General features: G+C 37.7%; 1 protein-coding gene across 1 annotated transcript; it reads left to right on the top strand.

Moving 5' to 3' along the window:
• The first annotated feature begins 182 nt into the window (after positions 1 to 182).
• On the top strand, positions 183 to 22,506 carry INTS13 (integrator complex subunit 13). The gene is made up of 17 exons (XM_005507073.3): positions 183 to 716; positions 2,061 to 2,292; positions 4,155 to 4,229; positions 5,684 to 5,886; positions 6,313 to 6,393; positions 7,588 to 7,678; positions 10,228 to 10,356; positions 12,030 to 12,114; positions 13,345 to 13,434; positions 14,413 to 14,502; positions 15,943 to 16,121; positions 16,963 to 17,133; positions 17,529 to 17,683; positions 18,702 to 18,932; positions 20,030 to 20,169; positions 20,826 to 20,961; positions 21,800 to 22,506. The coding sequence occupies exons 2-17, from the start codon at positions 2,068 to 2,070 to the stop codon at positions 21,837 to 21,839; spliced, it is 2,121 nt and encodes a 706-aa protein (XP_005507130.1). The 5' UTR covers positions 183 to 716; positions 2,061 to 2,067; the 3' UTR covers positions 21,840 to 22,506.
• Positions 22,507 to 22,653: the final 147 nt, after the last annotated feature.

Raw genomic sequence — 22,653 nt, 5'->3', positions numbered from 1 at the left:
CGCGAGAAACGCCGCCCCGCCCCCCGTCTCTTCTCCTCTCTCCGTATTGGCTCCCTCTGACACGAGGGGCCCGCCCCTCCGCCGCCCACCTCCCTCAGCGCCCTCTCCAGCGTCTCGCGAGATTGCTGGCCTCGGGCTCCTGCTGGGCGCCGTGCGGGAAGCGTCGCGCGCGCGGGCGGTGTCTCGCGGCAGGGCGGGGCGGCCCGCGCCTAGGCGGAGGGGGCCGAGCGGTGGGGCCGGGGCGGGCATGGCGGGTGAGTGAGCCCTGCCAGCCGGCGGGGCCCGGGGGTGGCTGGCACCGCCGCCGGGGCGGTGCGAGGGGAGGAGGAGGAGGAGGAGGAGGAGGAGGAGGACGAGGGGAGAGGCGCTCCCCCCGCCAGCGCTGGGGGAGCCGTTGTGCCAGCGGCGTAAGTGGCCGCGCGGGGGTCTCGCGGCCTCAGGGGTGGGCGGAGCGGGGGGGGCTTCGGCCGCTTCTCCCACCCCCGCGGGCGCCGGGCGCGGAGGCAGGAGCTGGGCCCCGCCCTCGCCGCGGAGCCGCCGGCGGAGGAAGCGAGCGGAGGGGCATGGAGATCGCCGGGCCGGAGGCGCCCGCGCCCGACCCTGTCTAGGGCGCCCCGCGGGCCTCATTCCTCCTCCTCGGAGCGAGCCCGCGGCAGGGCCCGGGCGCGGCGTGGAGCGGGACCGGGACTTCTGCAGCAGCGGAGGGGCCGGCCCAGGTAAGAGGCACTTCCCCTCCTCCCGCCTCGGTCTCCGGGCGGGCGTAGACTGACCTCGTCCCCTCCGGACCCCGCCGGTCATTTGCGACCGTGCGTGCCTGCAGCTGAGGAACCAGCTCGGCCTCCACGGCCCCTCAGGCGTTTTGTGAGGCTGAAGGCAGGAGGCGAGTGCTTGGTCCTGGCTTGGCTTCTGCCGGAGGGCTACAGTGTGCCAGTGTTGCTGCTGCTGAGGGTAGCTGGGAAACCGACCCCCAGAGCGAGGTGTTGCCTGTAGTCTGGCTTGGGTGAATATCTCCGTTTTTGTTTTACATGACGTGGTATCTATTTTGCGGCTTGGTGTACTCTATAATTCAGCAGCATTTGCGTAGAGAAAATTGATTTCCATGCTAGAAACCTCATGGAAACGTCCAGAAGTTGCATGAGTTTGATATGAGGAGTGTGTGGTCTAAGTAGCACTACTCCAAGATATATTTTCTTGCGTAGCTTGGGTCTCCAAGTTGTGGGGTCTGCCCTAACACAGGGATCTGACATTATAGTTTCTTCAAAAGTATTTATTTCGGTGATGCCCATAGGAGAGGGAAACCCAGTCTGTCAGTCCGAAACAGGAAAATACACCACACTTCATTGCAGGTTTCTCAGGCATCACAACTGGAAAGAGTGCAAGGAGTGCTCCTGAGTCTTGCTGGATAGGAAACGTTTACATTATAATTTCAGGCTTGGTGTGTCTGTAAGTGGGAGATCAAAGTACAGATGCACATATTCATTTAAAAATAGAAATGTGTACCTAGCAAAGTGAAGGCTGAAAATCTACTTTAAAGTCTGATGTTTATGCTACTTCCAGGTCTGTATAACCTAATAATGAATTATTTCTTTTCATGTTTCTTATTTCAAGAAATAAGCTTTAAATAACAAGCAGTTTCTCTTTTTTTTTTTCTTAAAAGTTTCTTCTAAGTAGAAAAGCAGGGAGAGTAATACTATGCATCGTTGTTGCCTTTTCAACAATATACTTTCACACTTTCTGTATTTTTTTTTCTCCTGAGAAATATAGTTTCTGCTGATTAGAAATCTAGTGTACTTTATATGTGATCTGGTAAAGAGTTCTAGAGGATGTTTGTTTCCATGTAAAGAGATTCATAAAATGGGAGTTTTTGTAGTTTTTTTTAAAAAGCTTAACACTTTTGTGGGAGCTGATATGTGCAATATGTAATCTAAATAACGTAAGAGGAAGCTTCGTTAAAACTTGCATAAAGATAACTTTATACCATAAAAATTGCACAGTAATCATGTGATTTTTTTTTTTTCCTTGTACACTTTCTTTCTGATTTTAATATCTGTTTCTTTCAGGAAGAAAATGAAAATCTTTTCTGAGTCTCATAAAACTGTTTTTGTTGTGGATCACTGCCCATATATGGCAGAATCCTGTAGACAACATGTTGAATTCGATATGTTAGTAAAGAATCGGACCCAAGGAATTATACCTCTAGCACCTATATCAAAGTCACTATGGACCTGTTCAGTGGAATCATCCATGGAGTACTGTAGAATAATGTATGATATTTTCCCCTTCAAGAAACTGGTAAGTTATTATAGCTGTACTGCACGTGATGCTTATAGTATAACAGATATTTTCCCATTTTAATCAAGTTTTTTAATATCATTAGTTGTTGGTTAGATTAAAAGATAAAATATAATTTATTTTATAACAATTTAATTGTGCTGTTGATACACTTTATAGCTATTTAAGTTGGTTTGAGTAGTGTATGAATCCCATTATGTATTTATTTTTGGGACTTTTCATTGTCTTAAGGCCACTTTGTAACTCAGTGCAAAATTTGAGGAGAGGTGCTTTAAGGTAACTTACAGATTTATTTTTGTGTTCTTCTGAGCTATAAGTTTACAAAAGCTTGAGTGAGGCATTTCTTCAAGTTGGGTTTTGTTTCTAAACACACTTGGTAGCATTTCCTAAGGTTTTTGGTGCCAACTTTGAAGGAATTCTGGGCTTTAGGAAGAGGTAGGATCTCCCTGAAGCTACCAGTGTGAAAAAAAAGGAGCTTCCTGGCACACAGCTAGCTCCTTGTTTAGAAAAAGAAATGCCTGGTGGGTTCTGTAACATTGTATCATAAATTAGGGTAAATAAGCACTGGGTTTTTAGATCCTGTATCATTATTGAGTAAACCATTGTGCTGTGCCTCAAAAAAAGAACCCACAGGAGTTAAATAAGCTTGTGACAGTGATACTGGCACAAAGTAGTGATGATGGAATATTGGCTGTGTCAGGGAGCAGCTGAGGCAGAGGCCGGGCACTAATAAAAAACGCTGGTAGTTCAGTGTTTTGGTGTGTGTCAACCACACTGCCTTGATGGATCCATGTCCTGTTTCTCAGGCAATGTATGTTTAATTTAAACTCGATCGTTCAGAGCATTTAATATACAGTCAAGTCCCTTTATGGGATTCTATCAAGTGTGTGCTTAGTGTATTTGAATCAGTTGTCTGACCCGGATCTTGAGTAGTATGTGAAACTGAAATTGAGAGAGATGGCATGGTGCTTCTTGACTTTTTTGTCATCTTTAGAATGTATTTTGCAATGTGATGTTTGTTAAATCTTGCTGGATATTTACCCCTGTGATCTACTGTGACAGTCTTTTAGAGAGTGATTTGTAATAATAAGCTATTCTACTGAAAATATTACCTGATTTTTGTAACAGAATCACAGAATCACAGAATCGACTGGGTTGGAAAAGACCTCAGAGATCATCGAGTCCAACCCTTGGTCCAACTCTAGTCCGTTTACTAGATCATGGCACTAAGTGCCATGTCCAATCTCAGTTTAAAAACCTCTAGGGACAGCAAGTCCACTACCTCCCTGGGCAGGCCATTCCAATGCCTGACCACTCTCTCTGTAAAGAATTTCTTTCTAATATCCAGCCTAAATTTCCCCTGGTAGAGTTTAAGCCCATGCCCCATTGTCATTTGCCGGGCGCGGTGGCGCACGCCTGTTGTCCCAGCTGTGCGAGGGAGGCAGAGCCTGTCGGATCGCTTGAGTCCAGGGTTCGAGACTCGCAGAGCGGCGCTGAGGCTGCCGGAGCTGTATTCGGTGTTGAAACCCCGGAGGGGTGGGGCCGGGGGCACCAGTGTAGTAATTGAAACACTTCATAATATTCTGCAGTGCTAATGTGGTGAAGAAATTAATTTAGTGTTTCAAAAATATAAATAGAGTAAGAAGTTGTTAAGCATAATGTTATCAAAGGGGTAACTGGATATAGGAGGATTGGATGCTATTTGTGTTTTTGTTGTCTTTTAGATTGGCTTGTCATTGCACATATCTGTATTAGAAGAAAGAGGTTTACTTCATGTTTGTTTGGATTTGGGGAAGTAGCCATAATGGCTGTTATCTGTATGATTGGCTGTTATCTTACACATCCTTTTTTGATCGTTTTAGGTGAATTTCATTGTGAGTGATTCTGGGGCTCATGTCTTGAATTCTTGGACTCAAGAAGATCAGAACTTGCAGGAGGTAGGCTTTGTAACCGTTGTATTGTAAGTCTAATTTAATTGCGGAATAAGTAGTAGCTGCTTACTATGTTCAGTACAAAATAACTAATTAAAATTTTGGTGGATCTGGTCTTGGGATTATGTAACAGAATTTTAAGTAGTAGCCTGTGAGGCTGGACTACTCTATAGGCAGCTTTACATAATTTTAAAGAATCTAGTAGCTTTCAGCATAAAGTCATATATTAGAATAAATGTTAATAATGAATTACCTATGGATTTCTTCTGTATGATGATACTTCTAAAATGATACTTCTTGATTTTTTTTCATATTTGCAGAATAGTCAGATAAACTATGAAAAAAAAAAGTGGGTTATTTTTTTTTTGCTCTTGTTTTGTTTCATACTGAATGGGCTTGTCCTCTGAAAAATTTGGGGAGCAACTGAACTTCAAAATTCTCAGAAAATAAAAGCACATGGTAACTGATAACGTTAGAATTTCTTTAAGATATTTGATATAACTTGCTATTATAGCCAGGCATTTTTCTGTAATAAATGAGAATATTATATTCTCAAGCTGTCACTGTTTACTGCAGGGCGACAATAAACCGTGGCAAGTGCTCTTGTTAACCCCCCACCCTCCTCACTAGGGAAAGGTAATAGAAGGAAAAGGGAGAGAGACTTTCAAGTTGGAAAAGTTAAAAATGCTTTACTAATGCTACTAATAAATAGAGAAAATAATACAAAATATACAAAACCGGTCTAGAATTTCCCCAGGTAGTGCAGCATCACTCCAGCAGCTGCAGGGCAGGCACCTGGAAGTCCTGGGCTGGACTCTGCAGTAAACCAGAATTGGATTCAGGGATGCAGGGACAACAGGCAGGGTCCTTTTCAGATGCTGGCCGTGGTCAAAGAGAGCGAAACCCTAGTGATCTCCACTTTTATACGGTGTATAACCTGTATGGGATGGAATACTCAGTTGGTCAATTTTAGTCACCTGTTCTGTCTGCCCCTCCTTGCAAATATGCCCCTCTCACTTACGGGATGCGCAAAGCTCATCAGTAACCTTGGCTGCCATAGCAATCAGTCAAAACCTGCGCCTCTTCTGCATACTCTTGCTACCACTATCAGCTCCAGAGCAGACAGTGTCTGAAAACACATGCAGCTAAATTCAGAAAACTGCAGTTACTTAGAAGAACTTAGCTGAAAGGAAAATTCACTAAAAGAGAGCTGCTCTTATTTTAAGCATAACCAGGACACAAGGCTTAGTAACAATTAATAAAGGAAATGCAAAGAATAGTTTAAGGCCAGGTGTTTTCCAGAAGGCTGGGAACATATAATGGTCTTTAATCGTTGTTTGGTTTGTCCCAACAGTATTAATTTGCATGTGAAATAACTGATAACTTTTCTCTTAGCTGATCATTTTCATAAATGGCTGGGAAGTAACTTTCAATAATAATTTATCTTTCTTTTTAACTAGTTGATGGCAGCATTAGCAGCTGTTGGGCCACCTAATCCTCGGGCGGATCCAGAGTGCTGCAGCATACTTCATGGTCTGGTTGCAGCAGTTGAAGCACTCTGTAAAATTACGGAATACCAGCATGAGGCTCGAACCATGCTCATGGAGAATGCAGAACGTGTTGGAAACAGGGGAAGAATAATCTGTATTACTAATGCAAAAAGGTATGTATGATAATGTACTTCTTCCATTTAAAAAAAAGTTATTTCATATGTTTGTAGAAGTGTTTTCATTGATTGCCATAACTTAGTGCTCTAAGTAGCTAGCTTTTTGTGATGTGGATTTTTTCTTGTTGTGTGGTGGTGGTGTTTGTTTGTTTTATTGGGTTTTGGTTGAAGTTTTGGGTTTTTTTGTTGTTTTTTTTTTGTTTGTTTTTTTTTGTGTGTGTGTTGTTTTTTGTTGTTGTTGTTGTTTTTTGTTTTGTTTGTTTTGGTTTTTTTTTGTTTTGTTTTTTTTTTTTTTAATTTTATGGAGGTCTGACAGTAACAACCCAAAATTTCCCACTTGATATAGGAGAGCATTTAGTGGCATGTTGCTTTGAACAGGAAGATCGATTATCCTGCCTTCAAAATATAACATTTTTTTTCTAGTGACAGTCATGTTCGGATGCTTGAGGATTGTGTTCAGGAAACCATTCATGAACATAACAAGCTTGCAGCTAATTCAGATCAGTGAGTATATCTTTTTACAAACGTAGTTTCTTTTATTCTGCACGTGCAAGTTATTCCTTTCTATGAAATATGAATGTATTTTCGTCATTTAAAACTTCTTCAGATGAACTGTTTGAATGAATGCCTTTTTGAAGTAGAAAGTGATAAACATGGTATTTTTTACTTGGTGCTGCTATATAAACATTAGCTTTTCAGTATCATCCTTTATCCTCGTAGGACAATATGTCTTTAGGTTGTTACCGTCTACATCTTGCTGCAAAGTGTGACACAACTGTGCCTTGTTGTATACTGTGTATTTGTAGTCAGTAACACATCTACATTGTTTTCTTGATAACACTGCGTTAATTTTACATTATTCTTTCTTCGACTAAAATAGCTAACTTCCTTGAAACTAGTTTTTAATTTCTAAATTATTGTGTTGCCTGACAGTTGAGATAAAGGAATCTCTTGAACAATAGGTTGCATCTCCTCTGAGAAGTAATTTTTCCACCATATGTTTTGTCTAATTGAACAGTGAACTGTTTGACCCAGGGGCTGTGTACTGCCTTGTAAAGTGTATAGTAGGCTGATATACTGTTCTTGGTTGCTCTTAGGCGGTTATGTAGCAGGAGTCTCCTGTATTTACCAGCTGCAATTGCAGTTTCATACATATATGAAGGATGCTGCCCTAGGGAATTGGGTTCACTGTAAAGACAGAAAAGTGGTGTCATACGTTCCTGTAGGTGGAGATGTGGAACAGTGTCTTGATCTCTCCATATTTCCAGCCACATTAGGAGGTGTGTGTTATTTGGTTAGTTGCTTTCATATTCACCAGAATCGCCTTATTAACACCTGTGCACACACTGGGAGACACAAATCCTCTGTAGTGTCAATTTTCGGTTAAATGAAGCCGAACAGATTACACCAGTGAAGGATCTATTCCATTGATATGTCCAAACAGAAACACAGTGCTATAGCATCTGAAGAGTTAGAAGCTATTATACTTTTAAAAAATTCTGGTAAAAATTTATTTTGTGCTTTTGCAAGTCATTTATGTACCCTGCTTTCTGCTAAATGCTTTCAGAAATCATATGTTATAGTACATCTTTCTGATGCTGTGTTCTGCAAATCAGATGAATCTTGGGAAAATTGATCTAATTTCTAGGAGATGGTCTGCCACTCTGTAGGCTAAATAGAATGTATTTATTTTTTAAGTCTAATGCAGATTCAGAAATGTGAATTGGTCTTAATCCACACTTATCCAGTTGGTGAAGACAGCCTTGTTTCGGATCGTCCTAAAAAAGAGGTAAGGAACTTAAAATAAGAAAATCTATCCAAGGGTTAAGAACCATGTCAGACTCCAAATAGTGTAAATTAAACATTCAGCAATAATGTTTTGACTCTCTGGTCCCTGGTGAAGTGTAGAAAAATATACAGGTGATAATAATTTGAAAAGTTGACAGCCTGCATGTTGCCATCTAAAGTGCATGCTTTGTTTTCTTGTTCTGTAGTCTTTGTGCACATCTGGTATGCCCCTTTTTTTATTTCATTACTTAGATTTCTTCCATTAATAGTTCATGGTTCATTTTTTTTTTGTGGAGTAAGCCCCTTAATGCCATAGAATGTTAGTCTTGTGTTTGATGTCTTTTTTGAGAAGGAAGTGCACATTTAACAACCTAACAGGAAACCATGAAATTCTTGGGGTATTGAATGGGTTGAATAACTGTCCCACTATTCAAGCATATGCTGCTTGCTCACACAAGCACTGTTTTCCCAAATATTTGTTACTGAATTATGCGTGTATTGTTCAGCACTATGTGTTCCATGTTATCCAGACTAACATGTTATTAGGTTGGTGCAATAGTAATTGCAGTTTTGGACCGTGAATTTTAAATCATTATAACTAGGCTCAAACACATCTTCATTAATCAAAATAGGAACTATTGCAATCAATACACTTTTGCCAATGAGAAATAAGTTTGTTTATTCCTGTAGTGTAAAAATCCCTGCTTCGGGACTTGACAAACTGTTGGAAAGCATTTTCTACATCCTGTTGGTTGTGAAAGTGTTTTCTGTGGAAAAAATTGTTGAGGTGCTTGAAGAAGCAGTAGTCGGTTGGCGAGAGGTCAGGGGAATGTGGTGGATGAGGCAAAACTTTGTAGCCCAACTTGTTCAACTTTGGAAGTGTTGATTATGTGATGTGTGGTTGGGCGTTGTCATGGAGAACAATTGGGCCGTTTCTGTTGACCAATGCTGACTGTAGGTGTTGCAGTTTTTGGTACATCTCATTGATTTGCTGAGCAGACTTCTCAGATGGAATGGTTTCACCGGGATTCAGAAAGCTGTGGTGGATCAGACCAGCAAACAGTGACAATGACTTTTTTTTGGTGCTAATTTGGCTTTGGGAAGTGCTTCGGAGGTTCTTCTCACTCCAGCAACTGATTGTTGCAAGTTGTCATATAAAATCCATTTTTCATTGTATGTCACAATCTGATTGAGAAATGATTTGTTGTTGTCGCGTAGAATAAGAGGAGATGACGCTTCAAAAGGACAATTGTTTTATTTTCTGTCAGCCCATGAGACACCCACTTACCCAGCTTATTCACCTTTCCAATTTGTTTCAAATGCTGAATGCTGAATGGTCAACGTTGAGTTTTTTAGCAGCTGCTTGTTTAGTTGTAAGAGGATCAGCTTTGGTGATTGCTCTCTATTGGTCATTGTCACCTTCCAATGGCCGGCCACTATGCTTCTCATCTTCAAGGCCCTTGCCTCCTTTGTTGATGTTGCAAGTTGTCTCTGCTGCTTTACAACCCATTTTGAACTCAAATAAGAAAATTGCTCGAATTTGCTTTTTGTCTAAGGTAATTTCCATAGTCTAAGATAAATACAAAATAAACAGCAAGTAATAAGTCAGAAAAAAAAAAAAGGCAGCAAGAAAAGTGCATTAAAATGATGAATAACATAGGCACATTTGTTTAAGAATGTATTCCAATATCAAATGTCAAATTTCAACAATGCAAAACCCACAATTAATTTTGCATCAACCTTTTTAGCATTTTTCAACCTTTTGCTTGAATGGTTTTCTCATGAAACCAAGATGAGCTTTTGTGTATAAATTCTGTTGTTCCAGTGTTAGCAAACAATGCCCTTTTAATGAAAAGCACCAGAAAGCGTATCTTCTTCCAAATGAAATGGTAATGTAGGAATGAAGAACTTGCTTGAAGTTCATACAATACCCTACTTATAAAGATTATTATACAAAAAGGTGAAAGGATGCTTATAAGAAATTATGTATTTAAACATCTCAGTTGTTTGGTAACAAAAGCATGTGTGCTCTGTTGGACTTGTGTGCTTAGTGGTGCTTTTTTGAAACCCAGTACATATAAAATATTTTGTAATATATTTGTTCTTCATCAGTGCACTGGTCAGTGTTTTCATGTGTTGTCTGTAAGAAAGGGAAAAGACACAGGAAAAAAAAAAAGTCTTAATCTTAACATGAAAGGCATCTAGTCCTGCATATTGTTTTGTAAATAAAAAGGGTTATAATAGCTACCTTCCTGAGATTCTTTTCTACAAAATTCTTTTGTAGTTATACTAAAAATCTGAAATGTCAACAGAAGAAAATAATTTGGCTACTACTTTCCTCTGTAAGACAATAATCTTTATCACTTGGGGTTTTTTTTGCTTCTTCCTTTGCCGTTTCTCATGGTGTGGGTTTTTTGGAAGGTGTTTTTCTCCACAGTTTAATTTAGCAGTGTAAACATGCTTATTTTAGAGTTTCAAATGAATTATAGTGCTGCATGATTCTAGAGCCTAATCCATTTGTACTAAATACTCTGTGTCGATTTATTTTAGCTTTCACCTGTTTTAACCAGTGAAGTGCACAGTGTCCGTGCCGGGCGGCATCTGGCTACAAAACTGAATGTTTTAGTACAACAACACTTTGATCTGGCTTCAACCACGATAACTAACATTCCTATGAAGGTAATATTGTGTCAATAACTTTGTGCTAACTAGCTTGCATCACTTCTGAATTTGTTTGAAAACTTTTAATGTTTATTTTAATTGAATTTTTACATTGTTTTTCTCTCCACATCATATTTTCTGTTTTATTTTTGGTTTTGTTTGTTTTTTTTAATTAGCCCACATTCAATGTCTGTGACCAGGTTAGTAAAAATAAAGGGGGGAGAAAAAGTAAAGAAGGATCACAGAACAAAATGTTGTATTGCTGAGTCTCAATTTTTTATGTAGCAATACAAGTGTTATTTCAGTTCTGTTTGCATTATTTTATATAAATACAATCTTATTTACCTCAGATTACTTTGTCTGTGATTCTTTTGTCTTTTTTCTAGTTGTATTTAGATATTCCTGACCCTTGTGCATTATAGTGGCATAGTGAGTCTCTTTTTCCTCTGTTTCGTTATCATGCCCACCCAACATAAAGGTGTTTGTAACTACTAGCTGATTTTTGACTAAAGGTTTTCCAGTTTGAAGATCTGTAAGCCAGAAACAGGGGCGCAGGGAATATACCTAGTTAAGAAAGATATTAAATTAAACGTCCTCTATTCAAAGTTGGTTATGTCTGCATTTTTAATATTTTTTTAATTGCTAGTATGAAGGAAATAAGTGCAACTAAGAATTTTCAAATATTAAGTTTACAGTAATTTTCTGATCAAGCAGTAAGTGATGATTGAAACTGAAGCATCAGTATTCAAACAAACAGAAAGGGTAGGGACAGATACACTTTCCCGATTAAAAAAAGAAGTTCTAATACTGTCAATCGCTCCTTGCATCTTCGAAAGCCAGCAATATTGTATGGATTTTATAAGTTAAAACGTGAAATTAAAGCTTACTTTCACAGCTTTAATGAAACTTTGACATGGGTCATGACATAAATGTGACTTAAGTTTGCAAATACCTTGTCTGTAACTTTCTGACCTGTGTGATGCTGGTGCGCCTCTCCCTTCTGCCTTTGTTGTTATAGTAATAGACTATGTTGGGTTCTCTGTGTTTATTTCTTTCTTTTTAATTTTTTTTTTCACTTGGAATAAATTACCAAAGTTAGTGTTCTGTTTTTACTAGTCCTCTGCAGCTGTTTAAAGATGCAGTGTCCCCTTTACAAACATCCATACTGTAATTATAAACTTGCAGCTACAGGTACACTTTTTATATATCTTAAGTGCAGGAAAGTGATATTGAGTTCTGAGTGTGTTTTTTTTTATTTGGATTCTTGAGATTTTTAGTTATAAAAAGTAATTACCAATCTGTTCTGCAGTGATCATTTGTTGCTTCTTAGTAACTTGTAACTGCTGGTGGTATTCCATATGTCGTAGGCTTCCATAACTTCACTGATTTAAATAAAAATAGTTAAGCCTAATTTTTACTTGTATTTTACACTATGCATAGTCATAACATTTGTATAAAGAAGGGTTTCAAAAAGGGGGGCAAAAAAAGAGGAAAAGCAGATGACTGCATCTTTAAACAGGTAAGAGGGGAAACAGTTTCCTCAGCATTGCAATCCTGTTGTTGTCTGATGCACTTTGGAGACATTTTGTTTTCTTTTCTGTGAAAAGTAAATGTAGAATCATTCATTTATAAAAACAGTGACCTCTAGCTAAAATAATTGTATTTATTCTTTCTACCTTTCTATTTTAAAGGAAGAACAACATGCTAACACATCAGCCAACTATGATGTGGAGCTTCTTCATCACAAAGAGGCACACGTTGACTTTTTAAAGAGTGGTAAGTAGAAACAGTCCTCTGAAAGTGGCCTTTGATCAGCCTGCTGGAAATACTCACAAAGAAAGATTGCGAGCTTCAAGTTGATGTAAATTTCAGGCATGATTAACATGTTTTCAATTACTCCTTACAACTCAAGAACTTGATTTGTAATGTTGGCATTGGAGTTTTAATCATTATTGGTGTATTTTAATATAGTAATATGAATATAATAATAAAAAAGCAGGTCAAATTCATCAGACAGGGTTTCACGTATGTTCAGGATATTTGTGTGAGATTTGAGGGGCATATACACTTTTTATTGAGATATAAAAAATAGATGAGACACCAGATGTGTAGTGATTTTACAAAATAAAGTACCTTTTATGGGTATTTGTGGAAAATTATTCCTTGCACAATTGAGCTTTTTATCTGTTTGTTAAGTAATAATAACTGGCATCACTCACATCCCATAGGCCTGTTTATGACAGTAATTGCTGTGGAAAAGACAATAGTTACTTGGATTTTGAGCTTTCTTGTTGTGTTTGAAACACCTAATATCTTTTTCTTTTGTAAATTTGGAATTATTGCCTCATATTGCTCTGAGGTGAGTAAGTCAACTGAGGCTAGAAAAACACAACAATAAGCCTTATGCAAAACTATTTTGTTGAGGAAACAGTGTTTGATGTAAAATTTTGTCAATAGATCAGGGCAAAATTTCTGTATTAGTAGAATTAAAAGCAAAGCCAACCAGTGAAAAGCTCACTGCCTGTGCCAGTCTGTTATGGGATGCTTAGACTGTATGCCTTTTCAGTGCTGAAATCTTGTTTGAAGCTCTAACATTTGTTAAGGGTTCTGATTTCTGTGGAAAAATAAAAAAGATACTGTCTTAAAGTCTTAAGCATTTTAAAAGAAAAAAGTTGCCTGTTATACATAAACCAGAACATATCTATAATATTCTAAATGCTGAGTCAAACATATGGAACATACTCTGGAGCTGTAGTATTTTGTTTGCTGAATTGGTTATTAAAGTATCTACAACAGCTACTGATTTTAAAAGGTTATTTTCTCAACTGCCACTGCCAATAACTTTTTTTTTGCTTTGGTTAGATGTCCAGCTTTTAAAAATTTAATTACATTTTGTATATGTTCATGTTATAAACGTTTTGTACCTTAAAACTTTTGAGTTTTTTTCTGCAATAAAGAAAATATGGTTGACCACGTTATGACATTTTTTCCGATTTTATATTATAGGTGATAACCACGCAGGTGGCAATAGCAGGGATGGCACATTTAAAGAAACTGTAACATTAAAATGGTGTACTCCTCGAACAAATAGTGTGGGTAGGTAACACGGTCTTTTACAAAACTGATATTCTAGCTTGAGTTGAACACTGTTCTCTCTGTACACTGGTAGGAATCTGAACAGGGAGGTAATTTGCTTCTTGTTAATGCTGATTTTACCTGTTGCTCTATAAACCTTGCCACTGACTGCACATTGCTTTACTAATGATCATATGAGGCTCTTCTGACCTTGGCTAATCAGTGGTTTGTGTAAGAAGTGAGAAGGGTAGTAATGTTTTTCTCAGTGGCTTTTTTCAATCTCCTCTTAAGCATCACGAAGCTGTTCAGTAATTATTTGCCCCTCACACAGGGCCAAGTGTACCTTGTCAGTTCCACAGTGATGAGTGATGGTCTCAACACAGCAGCTTTGAGACATTGAATCTTATTTAGTTTTAATTCTTTTTTCCAGGGGGCAGGAGGAAGAATTCAAGTACTGTCTTTAGTGTAATCTTTAGGGTGCTAAGTAAAAAGCTTCGTAAGGAAATTAAATGTATGCAATGATACTATCAGCAGAATAGTCCCTCTATATTAACTCTCAAATCTGAGTAAAGGAGAGATCTTTACCCAAGTCTGAATAAAGGAGAAAAAGACCAGAAGGGCTTGGGCTAACGTGGGAACCACGTGACCATTCAGCTTATGCACCCTGTAGACTGTCAGTGACATATGTTGACTCTTTAAGCCATCAGGTCAAGAATATAGATAAGAGAAATAAGAGGTTGACTCTGCAGCAGCGAAATAATTCAGGAGATAAACAACTGGACATCCTTCTGGAAATGGGGCTTGGGAATGAAATAGATTCTTGGAGTTGGGGGTACTGAAACAATTATGAGGAGCTGGTAAAAGAAGCAGACTGCTGGATTGAGAGACAGTTCTGCAATTGTGGAATAGCCTCCTTCCCTTCCTTTCTTTTATTTTTGTGGGTTGTTTTTTCTGTGTGTGGAACTACACTCTCAACTTTTCTACTCATTTATTTTTCAGAATTACACTATTGCACTGGAGCATACAGAATTTCACCAGTAGATGTAAATAGCAGACCTTCTTCATGCCTTACTAACTTTCTCCTTAATGGTAAATTTGTGTCCTTGGCTACTTATTTAATGTTTTAATTGTTAGCATTGTGAATAGAGCACTTACCATGTTTTGGTTTGTGTAGTGAATGTCTATATACTGTGAAAATGTCAAGCTTCTTTTAACGTATCATATAAATAAGAGAATAAAGGTGCTAAATGTGCTCAAAGGCAAATGGAATGTTTTGAAACTTGAAGATGGGAGGAAAGACATAAAGAAGGAGCAAGTAATGAATTTTGGTAGTTCTTTTCTGAATCCAAATGTTGAATACTTTTCACTTTGTCCTATTTAGTAGGAAATACCACTTTCAGTAGGTGATAGTGCACTTGATCACAATGCTTGCTTTATTGCAAAATATTAGCATTTTATGACTCTGCCTGACTTAGCAGATGCTGGGCAGGCTCAGAAAGCTCATTTAACTGTTTTATGACCATGTATGTTGGTCAATTGAAGCAGACATGCCCATGTGCACTGGGACTGGTCAAAAAGCAGGTTAGATTTAGTTATTTTTTGCTTATCTGCAAAATCTTGCCCATTGCCCTGAATAATCCTGCTGTAAGAGGCTGCCATTTAAATACATGTTGGAAAGGTAAACCAAAGTTGTTTCTTCGAAACAAGTAATATGTAGTCAATGTTATTTACAAGTGGGGTTTTTTTTTAGTTTGCAAACAGAATTGCATTACAAATATCTTTTTAATGTGGTGGTTTTTTAGTCACGTTATTTGAATGTCTAAGTAAGTGTGCAGTGGTTTTATTGAACACTATATTGCTATGTAATTTTGTCTACAGATTCTGTACTGAAAAGTACTTCAGTAAAAATAGTTAGAACCAAAATTAGCAGCATGTTGCGGATAACCACTCTCTTTTGATCTTCCGGTTTTGCTTCCCCGTATGCTTAGTTTATTTTACTGAAAATAAGACAAAGGCAGTTTTATTTCTCTCTGAACAATTATATCCATTTCAAGCATTAAGAAATAGTACCAATTGATACCTTTATACTCAAGTAGGTTATTTTCTTACTTTTTAGAAGTTGCTTTTAATGAGAGTTTTTGCAGTAGGGCCAAATAAGTTTAATGTACAACGTACTCTGTAATAATTTAAATTAGCAAACTGCCCTTACACATTATACTGTTTGAATATCTTATATATATATATTTTTCCTAAGAATAATGTTCTACAGAGACAGGGATTTTTTTGGTCCAGGAGAGAGCCTTTTCAGTTATTCTGTGTAAAATGTAGCAGCATATGACACTATGTTCTGTGTAAAGACAGGAGTAAACACTCAAGGGAGATAGTTCTTTCTTGTTCATCTAGGTGAAAACACAGCTTTGGTGGATTCAGTGTCTTTACTGGCTAGGTAAAAACCTGTACTGTATATGTAGTTTATAATTTAAAAATGCAGCATACAGTAGCTAATGAAACTGATCTCATTTCAAACAGGTCGTTCTGTTTTATTGGAACAGCCACGCAAATCTGGCTCTAAAGTAATTAGTCACATGCTCAGCAGCCATGGAGGAGAAATTTTTCTGCATGTGTTAAGCAGCTCACGATCAATTCTAGAAGATCCCCCATCAATTAGTGAAGGGTGTGGTGGAAGAGTCACTGACTACCGCATCACAGTAAGATTATTTTCCTTTTGTATCTGGGCTTGTTTGTTTGGGTTTGGTTTTTTGTTTGTTTTTTCTTGTGATCTTGAGATAAGCAAGAACTTAAGACATGTAGCGCAATGAATGTGTGAAGGAAATGTTGGTATGTTTTCTGGAGAGCTGGAGTGGATTGCACAGTCAAACTGTCTTTTTTGTGCTACTGAAATGTATTTAGTACAAAGTAGTACATCTGCTTATTGTTATGCCTGCTTCATAGAAGCCTTTCTATGTCAGGGAAGTACTTGCATCCTTATGCACTATATGAGTATTTAAAGCTTGTTCTGATTATAGAGTAACATTTTTCTTGGCAAGATTTGTCTGTGAGCTTTGAGGCACATAGGACTGTATTCTGCTTTTTGTCAGAAGGATAGATTGCATGTGAGTGGTTTATACAATAAATAGATGAGATTAAGTTGTCAGCTTTGAACCTTGGATGTGGAGCAAACAATCAGTTGCCATTCATTTTGGCTTTTTTCCTTTATTTTTTTCAACACAACCTGGGTATCTGTTGTAAACAAGCAGAAGTAGCTTCCAGGACAACATAATAAAACTCTTACCACAGTACATGAAAGACTTCGCAGATCCAGAAGGCCTTCTCATCAAGAACCTTGCATCAGTTTTTAACCCATATTTTTATACAACTGTTTTTGTGTTCACCCTGAAAGATAGAAACAGGGCTCTGGTTGTTAGGGTCAGATTTAGCGGTGGGAATGGTACATGGTTAGTGATAAGCAAAACCATGCTGTTTCACCCGTTCAGTGAAAGCTACTGTGTTAGAGAAATGCCTAATTGTATCTTGTTTGGTTATCATTAGGATTTTGGTGAATTTATGAGGGAAAACCGATTAACTCCTTTTCTAGAGCCCAGATATAAGATCGATGGAAGTCTTGAAATTCCATTGGAACGTGCAAAAGATCAGTTAGAGAAACATACTCGTTACTGGCCCATGATTATTTCTCAGACTACCATCTTCAACATGCAAGCTGTAAGTAACCTGGGGTTTGTAATCACTTATTCTGTTCTAGATTAAGTTTCACCTTGCCACTTGGTGAAATATTAACTCTATGATAAATCACTTGCCACAAATCAGTTTATTTTCAGCTTTATTTTCACTGAAGTATTCTGTATTTAATGTTAATAGATTATTGGAATGCTATCTAAATATGGTAAAAATATTGAACCTGACAGCTACAGTGCTGTTGGGTAATAAAAACATGCATCTGCTTGTACCTGCTCAGAGTTATTACAAAATTTAGGATAAGAGAGCAGTTTTTGTTGTGTATTGTTCTGTAGTTCCACTGCCTTTGATTTCTTTCTTCTTGGTGTTTCTCTCCTGTGACACACACTGATTTTCTTGTTGACTTTTCTTTTGTCTTACAGGTAGTGCCATTAGCCAGTGTGATTGTAAAAGAAGCAATGACTGATGAGGATGTTCTGAACTGTCAAAAAACAATATACAATTTGGTAGACATGGAGAGGAAAAATGATCCGCTGCCAATTTCAACAGTTGGTACCAGAGGAAAGGGTCCAAAAAGGTTACATGCATGTCTCTTTTTGTTGATGTTGGACTTTTTTCAGAAATATTTGATTGACATTGTTTTTGTACTAAATATTTAAAAATTGGACAAAGGTAACAGGTAGTAAACTGAATGCTGCAAGTACACAAAACAAATGACTGTGAATGCTTTGCCTGCATCATTTAGGGGCTATCACAATACTGATAATTCCTGTATGCTAGGAAAAAAAAAAATCCTAGTTTTATTACCCAAGTATTGTGAGTATGTTAAAAACATGAATGCAAAGATAGCCATCAAGAAAGGTAAGAGACTGATACAAGCTAGGACAAAGAAAGCAGAGTATCTTCAAATTAATAAAAAATGAGACTTAAGCATTATAATTGAACAATGCCTTTAAAATTGGGTTATGTTAGAATAGTGGAATCCTTTTGAACCAGTTATTTAAAATATAGACTACTCCTTTAAAACCAGTATAGAATGTCCCGATGTCCAGTGTGATGTGTGCATTTTTACTTCCAAGTATTGGCTGAAACAAAATTCAGCTACAGAATATTTATCCACATGACTGGAAGTTATTTACAACAGCATGGTACTTTCTAAATTTTTTAATCCAATTTAAATAGTAATTAATTTGCATGTCAGTACATGTGTGGCCCTCTGTGTATCCTGACGTTGCATAGTTAGCAAACAACCTGAGAGGATTCAGAAATGCCTTTTGGCAGTGAGACCTTGTGGAAGTTAAGAGTGGAATTTCAGCGGGCATGGTCTATTTAAATTTAAACTAAACTCTTTGGACATTAATTGGGAAATGTTACATGCAATGTTGTTTCAAATTTCAAGGATGAGTAATCTGAGATGGATAGACACTCCAGTACAAGGGGACAGAAAATCTCTTCAGAGTTATTCTTGGGTTTGGTGGTTTGGTTTTTCCTCTTTTTTTGGTTTCTTAAGGTCTGGTTTTTAACCTTAATTTATTAAATGGTTTAATGATCCAAATAATCCTATATGCAATATCTCTTTTTCTGCCCTTGCTTAGAGATGAACAGTACCGGATCATGTGGAATGAATTGGAGACCCTTGTACGAGCACACATAAACAACTCTGATAAACACCAGCGAGTCTTAGAATGTTTGATGGCTTGCAGGAGCAAACCCCCAGAAGAAGAAGAGCGCAAGAAACGAGGTAGAAAGAGAGAAGACAAAGAAGACAAGTCCGAGAAGTTGGGCAAAGACTATGAATCAGATAAACCATGGCAAGAATCAGAAAGGTGAATTTCTAAAGTGAAACAGAACTGTTGCATAGTAATTTTTGTCCTGTCCTACGTCAAAGGGGAGAGGAACTGTGGTGAAACAGTTGCAGTTTTCAGTTTGAGGCATTGATGTTTGTAACCTTGCCTTACTACCAGTGAGTGAGGATCTCAGGGGTGTTTTTTTGGTCAGTCACCATCACCAAGATTGGGAAATGGGCATCTTAGTATGGTGCCTGCTTATCAGACTTTTCAAATTAACGTATTTTACAAGCAGTATGGCTCTTGGACAAGTTGTTGACCACTTAGCAGGGCTTTGCAGCTTGAGGAGTCACTGCTGTTGGCTTTTGTTGTAACCCCACCACCTCTTAGATGGTAAACTGCTTTACAGAAATATAAAGCATGACTGAAAACTCTGGACAGGCAGGTTTTTTTCTGTTGAGCTTTAATTAGTTTAGTGTTCAACTAGTTAAACAATCCACATTGATTTGGCACTTCTCTTTAGCTGAACGTCGGGATTGATTGTCCATAGACCTGCTGTCTATAGTTCATGTTGTTATTGTGGCTTGTGTAAGTGGTAAGCATCTGTCATTCTCTTCTCTCTTATCTCTTTCAAACTATATTCTAAAGAGATTTAAAAACCCTCATGGTAGTAAGCTTAATTTGCATATGGGTTATGCACGCTACAATTATTTAGGAGGACCTTTTCACCTACACTGTTGTTGGCATTCGGTATAGAATAAGTCTGAATTCACAAAGAAAAAAAATAGGAAATTGTGTGGTATTTTTGTATATTCTATGTTATTTTGTCGTTCCTTCAAAATACAGAATGATCAAGTCTCAACAACTACAAAATAAATACTGTTAACTGACTTAAGTGAAGTTATCTTTTAAGATACTTCCCTTTACTTAAGACTATCAAGAGGATTATTTGGGTAGGCTTCCCTATTGTTTTTCACCTGTTTGAAGGGGTCAAAATAAATTTTCTTGTTATACAGGTTGTGTATAACTTTGAGAAGTACAGTATTAAGAATAAGTATACAGAATAAGAATTATTAAAAATAATATGTGGTGCTTTAGCATATTTTGCTTCATTGTTTTCCTTTCCTCTTGATAAGGTTAAAAGGTCTTTTGGATCGTGAAAAGGAAGAACTAGCAGAAGCTGAAGTTATCAAAGATTCCCCTGATTCTCCTGAGCCACCCAACAAAAAGCCTCTTATTACAATGGATGAAATGCCCACAGTTGAAAAGGCAAAAGGTAAACCAGAAGAATTGCAACAGATATCTCTTTTAAGGATAGAAGTTGTTGTATCAATCTGTATTTTCTACAGCAGTGAATTCAGTCTTCTTGCAGTTAATCTTAAGTCAGTGAGACTTTCAAATTAAACAGTCAGTGTTGAGAAATTCTTGATAAATATGTGAAGCTGGACAATTCTATGTAAAAAGAGAGATAGCAAGATACTGTTTGGACCTACTGATAGGCACTTGGGTTGACAGAGGATTGGACAGATTTCTGCTGTTGTGGGGTGAGCTACTGTGTCAGAAATGCTATTTAAGGACAGGTATCAGAAATCACTGTCTCCTGCTGACTGATAAATATAAACATGCTTAAGCGGTCTAATTGTTGGAAGAGGCAGTTCTCACTGACTTTTCTTCCTTGAGAGCTATTATCTGTCACAGTGGCTGAGCTGGCGTTCAGATTCTGCATTTGAAGCAGAGTCAATCTCACTTGAAGCAACTACTCAGCCACTATCACTTTGCATGTGTCATGTTCGTTTAGCCTCTATTACAAGGTTGCTTAATATTAGTGGGTTTAGTATGTTCTACAGCCATAGTCTGTAATTTCTTTTAAACCTTTATAATGATATAATGTTTAAGAATTCAGACTTAGACTCTTTCTACTTGCAATTTTAGGGCCAATGTCCTTGCTGTCTTTATGGAGCAACAGGATTAATACTGCCAACTCTAGGAAACACCAGGAATTTATTGGTCGTTTGAACTCTGTCAACAATAAAGCTGAGTTATATCAACATCTGAAAGAAGAAAATGGGTTTGTATCAGTAAACACATCGCTACAAACATTTTAGCAGTAGTCAGCATGCAGTATGGAGGAATACTTCAGTTACAGCATTGAGAAGACTCCTTACTCTTTTGAGAATTAAAATGTATAAATACTTTCCTTTGTCTCAGTATTGATGGAGAACTATAGCAGTGTTTGCTTTTCATTTGTTTGCATCTGTGCTGAGCAAGGCCGAATGCTGATAAATGGTCTTCCCTGTGCCTTCACAATTGGCTCTATAAGCAAAACACTTAAAACTTCAGGGGGTTAAATAGTAGCTAAATTGAGATTTCTTGTGCCAGTCTGTTGCTTGCTTTAGCTTCCAAAGGAATAACTAATATAAAAGAATATTGCCGATAACAGTGGTTGAATCTAATGGTATGCTGTAGTGAAGCTGATAAATTAGGCCGTGTTCTACCAAAAAATTACTCAAAAACCAAACCAACCACCTCCTGAGTAAATAAGGTGTTGGTAGTCAGTGAGGAGCGTAAGAACGGTGAAAATGGAGACCTTGAAAGAAACTGCTAAAGCTTAAATTTTAGAAATAGATTTTCAGTCGTCACATAAATGCGGAGGTTGATAATAGATAGCTCTTTGCAGTTGTTGCTGGGAAGTTTCTTTCCAGGAATCTTTCTTCTATGTACTGATGGCTGCTTAAAGAAGTATCTTTTAAGAGGAGATAAGATTGTGTGTGTTGGGGGCAGGGAGAGACAGGATGGTTAGTGAAATTAAAAAATATTTAAGTCTGATTTTTTTTTTTTTTTTTTTCCTTAATCTGTTGATTGTATTTCCAAGTACAAACCTTACCAATTGTTGTCTTGCATTTCAGAATGGAAACAACGGAAAATGGAAAAGCAGGCCGGCAGTGAGGATTCGTTTGGTTTCTGTGGACAAAACTTGGCTGAATTGCAAAAATATTTAATGCTGGAATTGATATTGGTACCATTTCAGTACAGTTGTATAGCTCTGTTTTGATTGGGTTTTACATTTTTCTATTCTTATTTTTGCTATGAAATACAAAATCCGCAAATCACATTAAATGAATAGTGTGCAAATAGGAGCTGTCCTGAAGTATTTTACAATTGTGTTTTTAGGATGAAGAAAACCTGTGCTGCCATGGACTAAATCAAGACATCAAAAACGTTAGGCAGAGTTTGAAGTCCTTTTCCATAAGTATTGTTTAATATTTCAAAATCAGTGATGACTTTAAAAAAAAGACCACCTCAAGTAATTGAGAATTAACTGATAATATTGTTAATTTTGGTTCATGAATACTTTGAATGAAACTTCCTCAGAAGTCTAGAATTATGGAAAAGACTGCACACTGAGTACCTAGTCACTGAGAAAATGCCAGTCTTGGTTTTCAACTAAGGGGTGGGGGAGTGAGTGATTTTACAGAAAAAAGTTGTTGGTTTAAGGACTTTTATAAATTGACTAGAAATGGTCTTTAGAAAACAAAGCCTTTCAGGTTGTTATGCTGGAATTAAGTCTGTCTTTGTAAGCAAAAGCAAAATAAATTTTTTGCTAATTGTTAAATTATTTTTTGATGAAATATGCCCTCTGGGACATCTCTGGTTTTAGGTCTAAGCTTTTTGAATTTCATGTGGAGACATTCTGAGTATCGATGGCTGTGAAATGATGAAGTACATGATCTGTCTTCAGTGTCCTTGAGTAGAGCATCTT

The sequence above is a fragment of the Columba livia genome, chromosome 1, assembly GCF_036013475.1.
Source record: "Columba livia isolate bColLiv1 breed racing homer chromosome 1, bColLiv1.pat.W.v2, whole genome shotgun sequence".
Taxonomy (NCBI): Eukaryota; Metazoa; Chordata; class Aves; order Columbiformes; family Columbidae; genus Columba; species Columba livia.
This window is presented reverse-complemented; position numbering and strand designations above follow the sequence as displayed.

Bases quoted from the DNA above. Each gene is read 5' to 3' on its own strand.
- INTS13 (XM_005507073.3), top strand. From the start codon at position 2,068: ATGAAAATCTTTTCTGAGTCTCATAAAACTGTTTTTGTTGTGGATCAC. The intron at 17,134-17,528 runs GTAAGTAACCTG...TTTGTCTTACAG, and splicing joins CCATCTTCAACATGCAAGCT to GTAGTGCCATTAGCCAGTGT. The intron at 18,933-20,029 runs GTGAATTTCTAA...CCTCTTGATAAG, and splicing joins CCATGGCAAGAATCAGAAAG to GTTAAAAGGTCTTTTGGATC.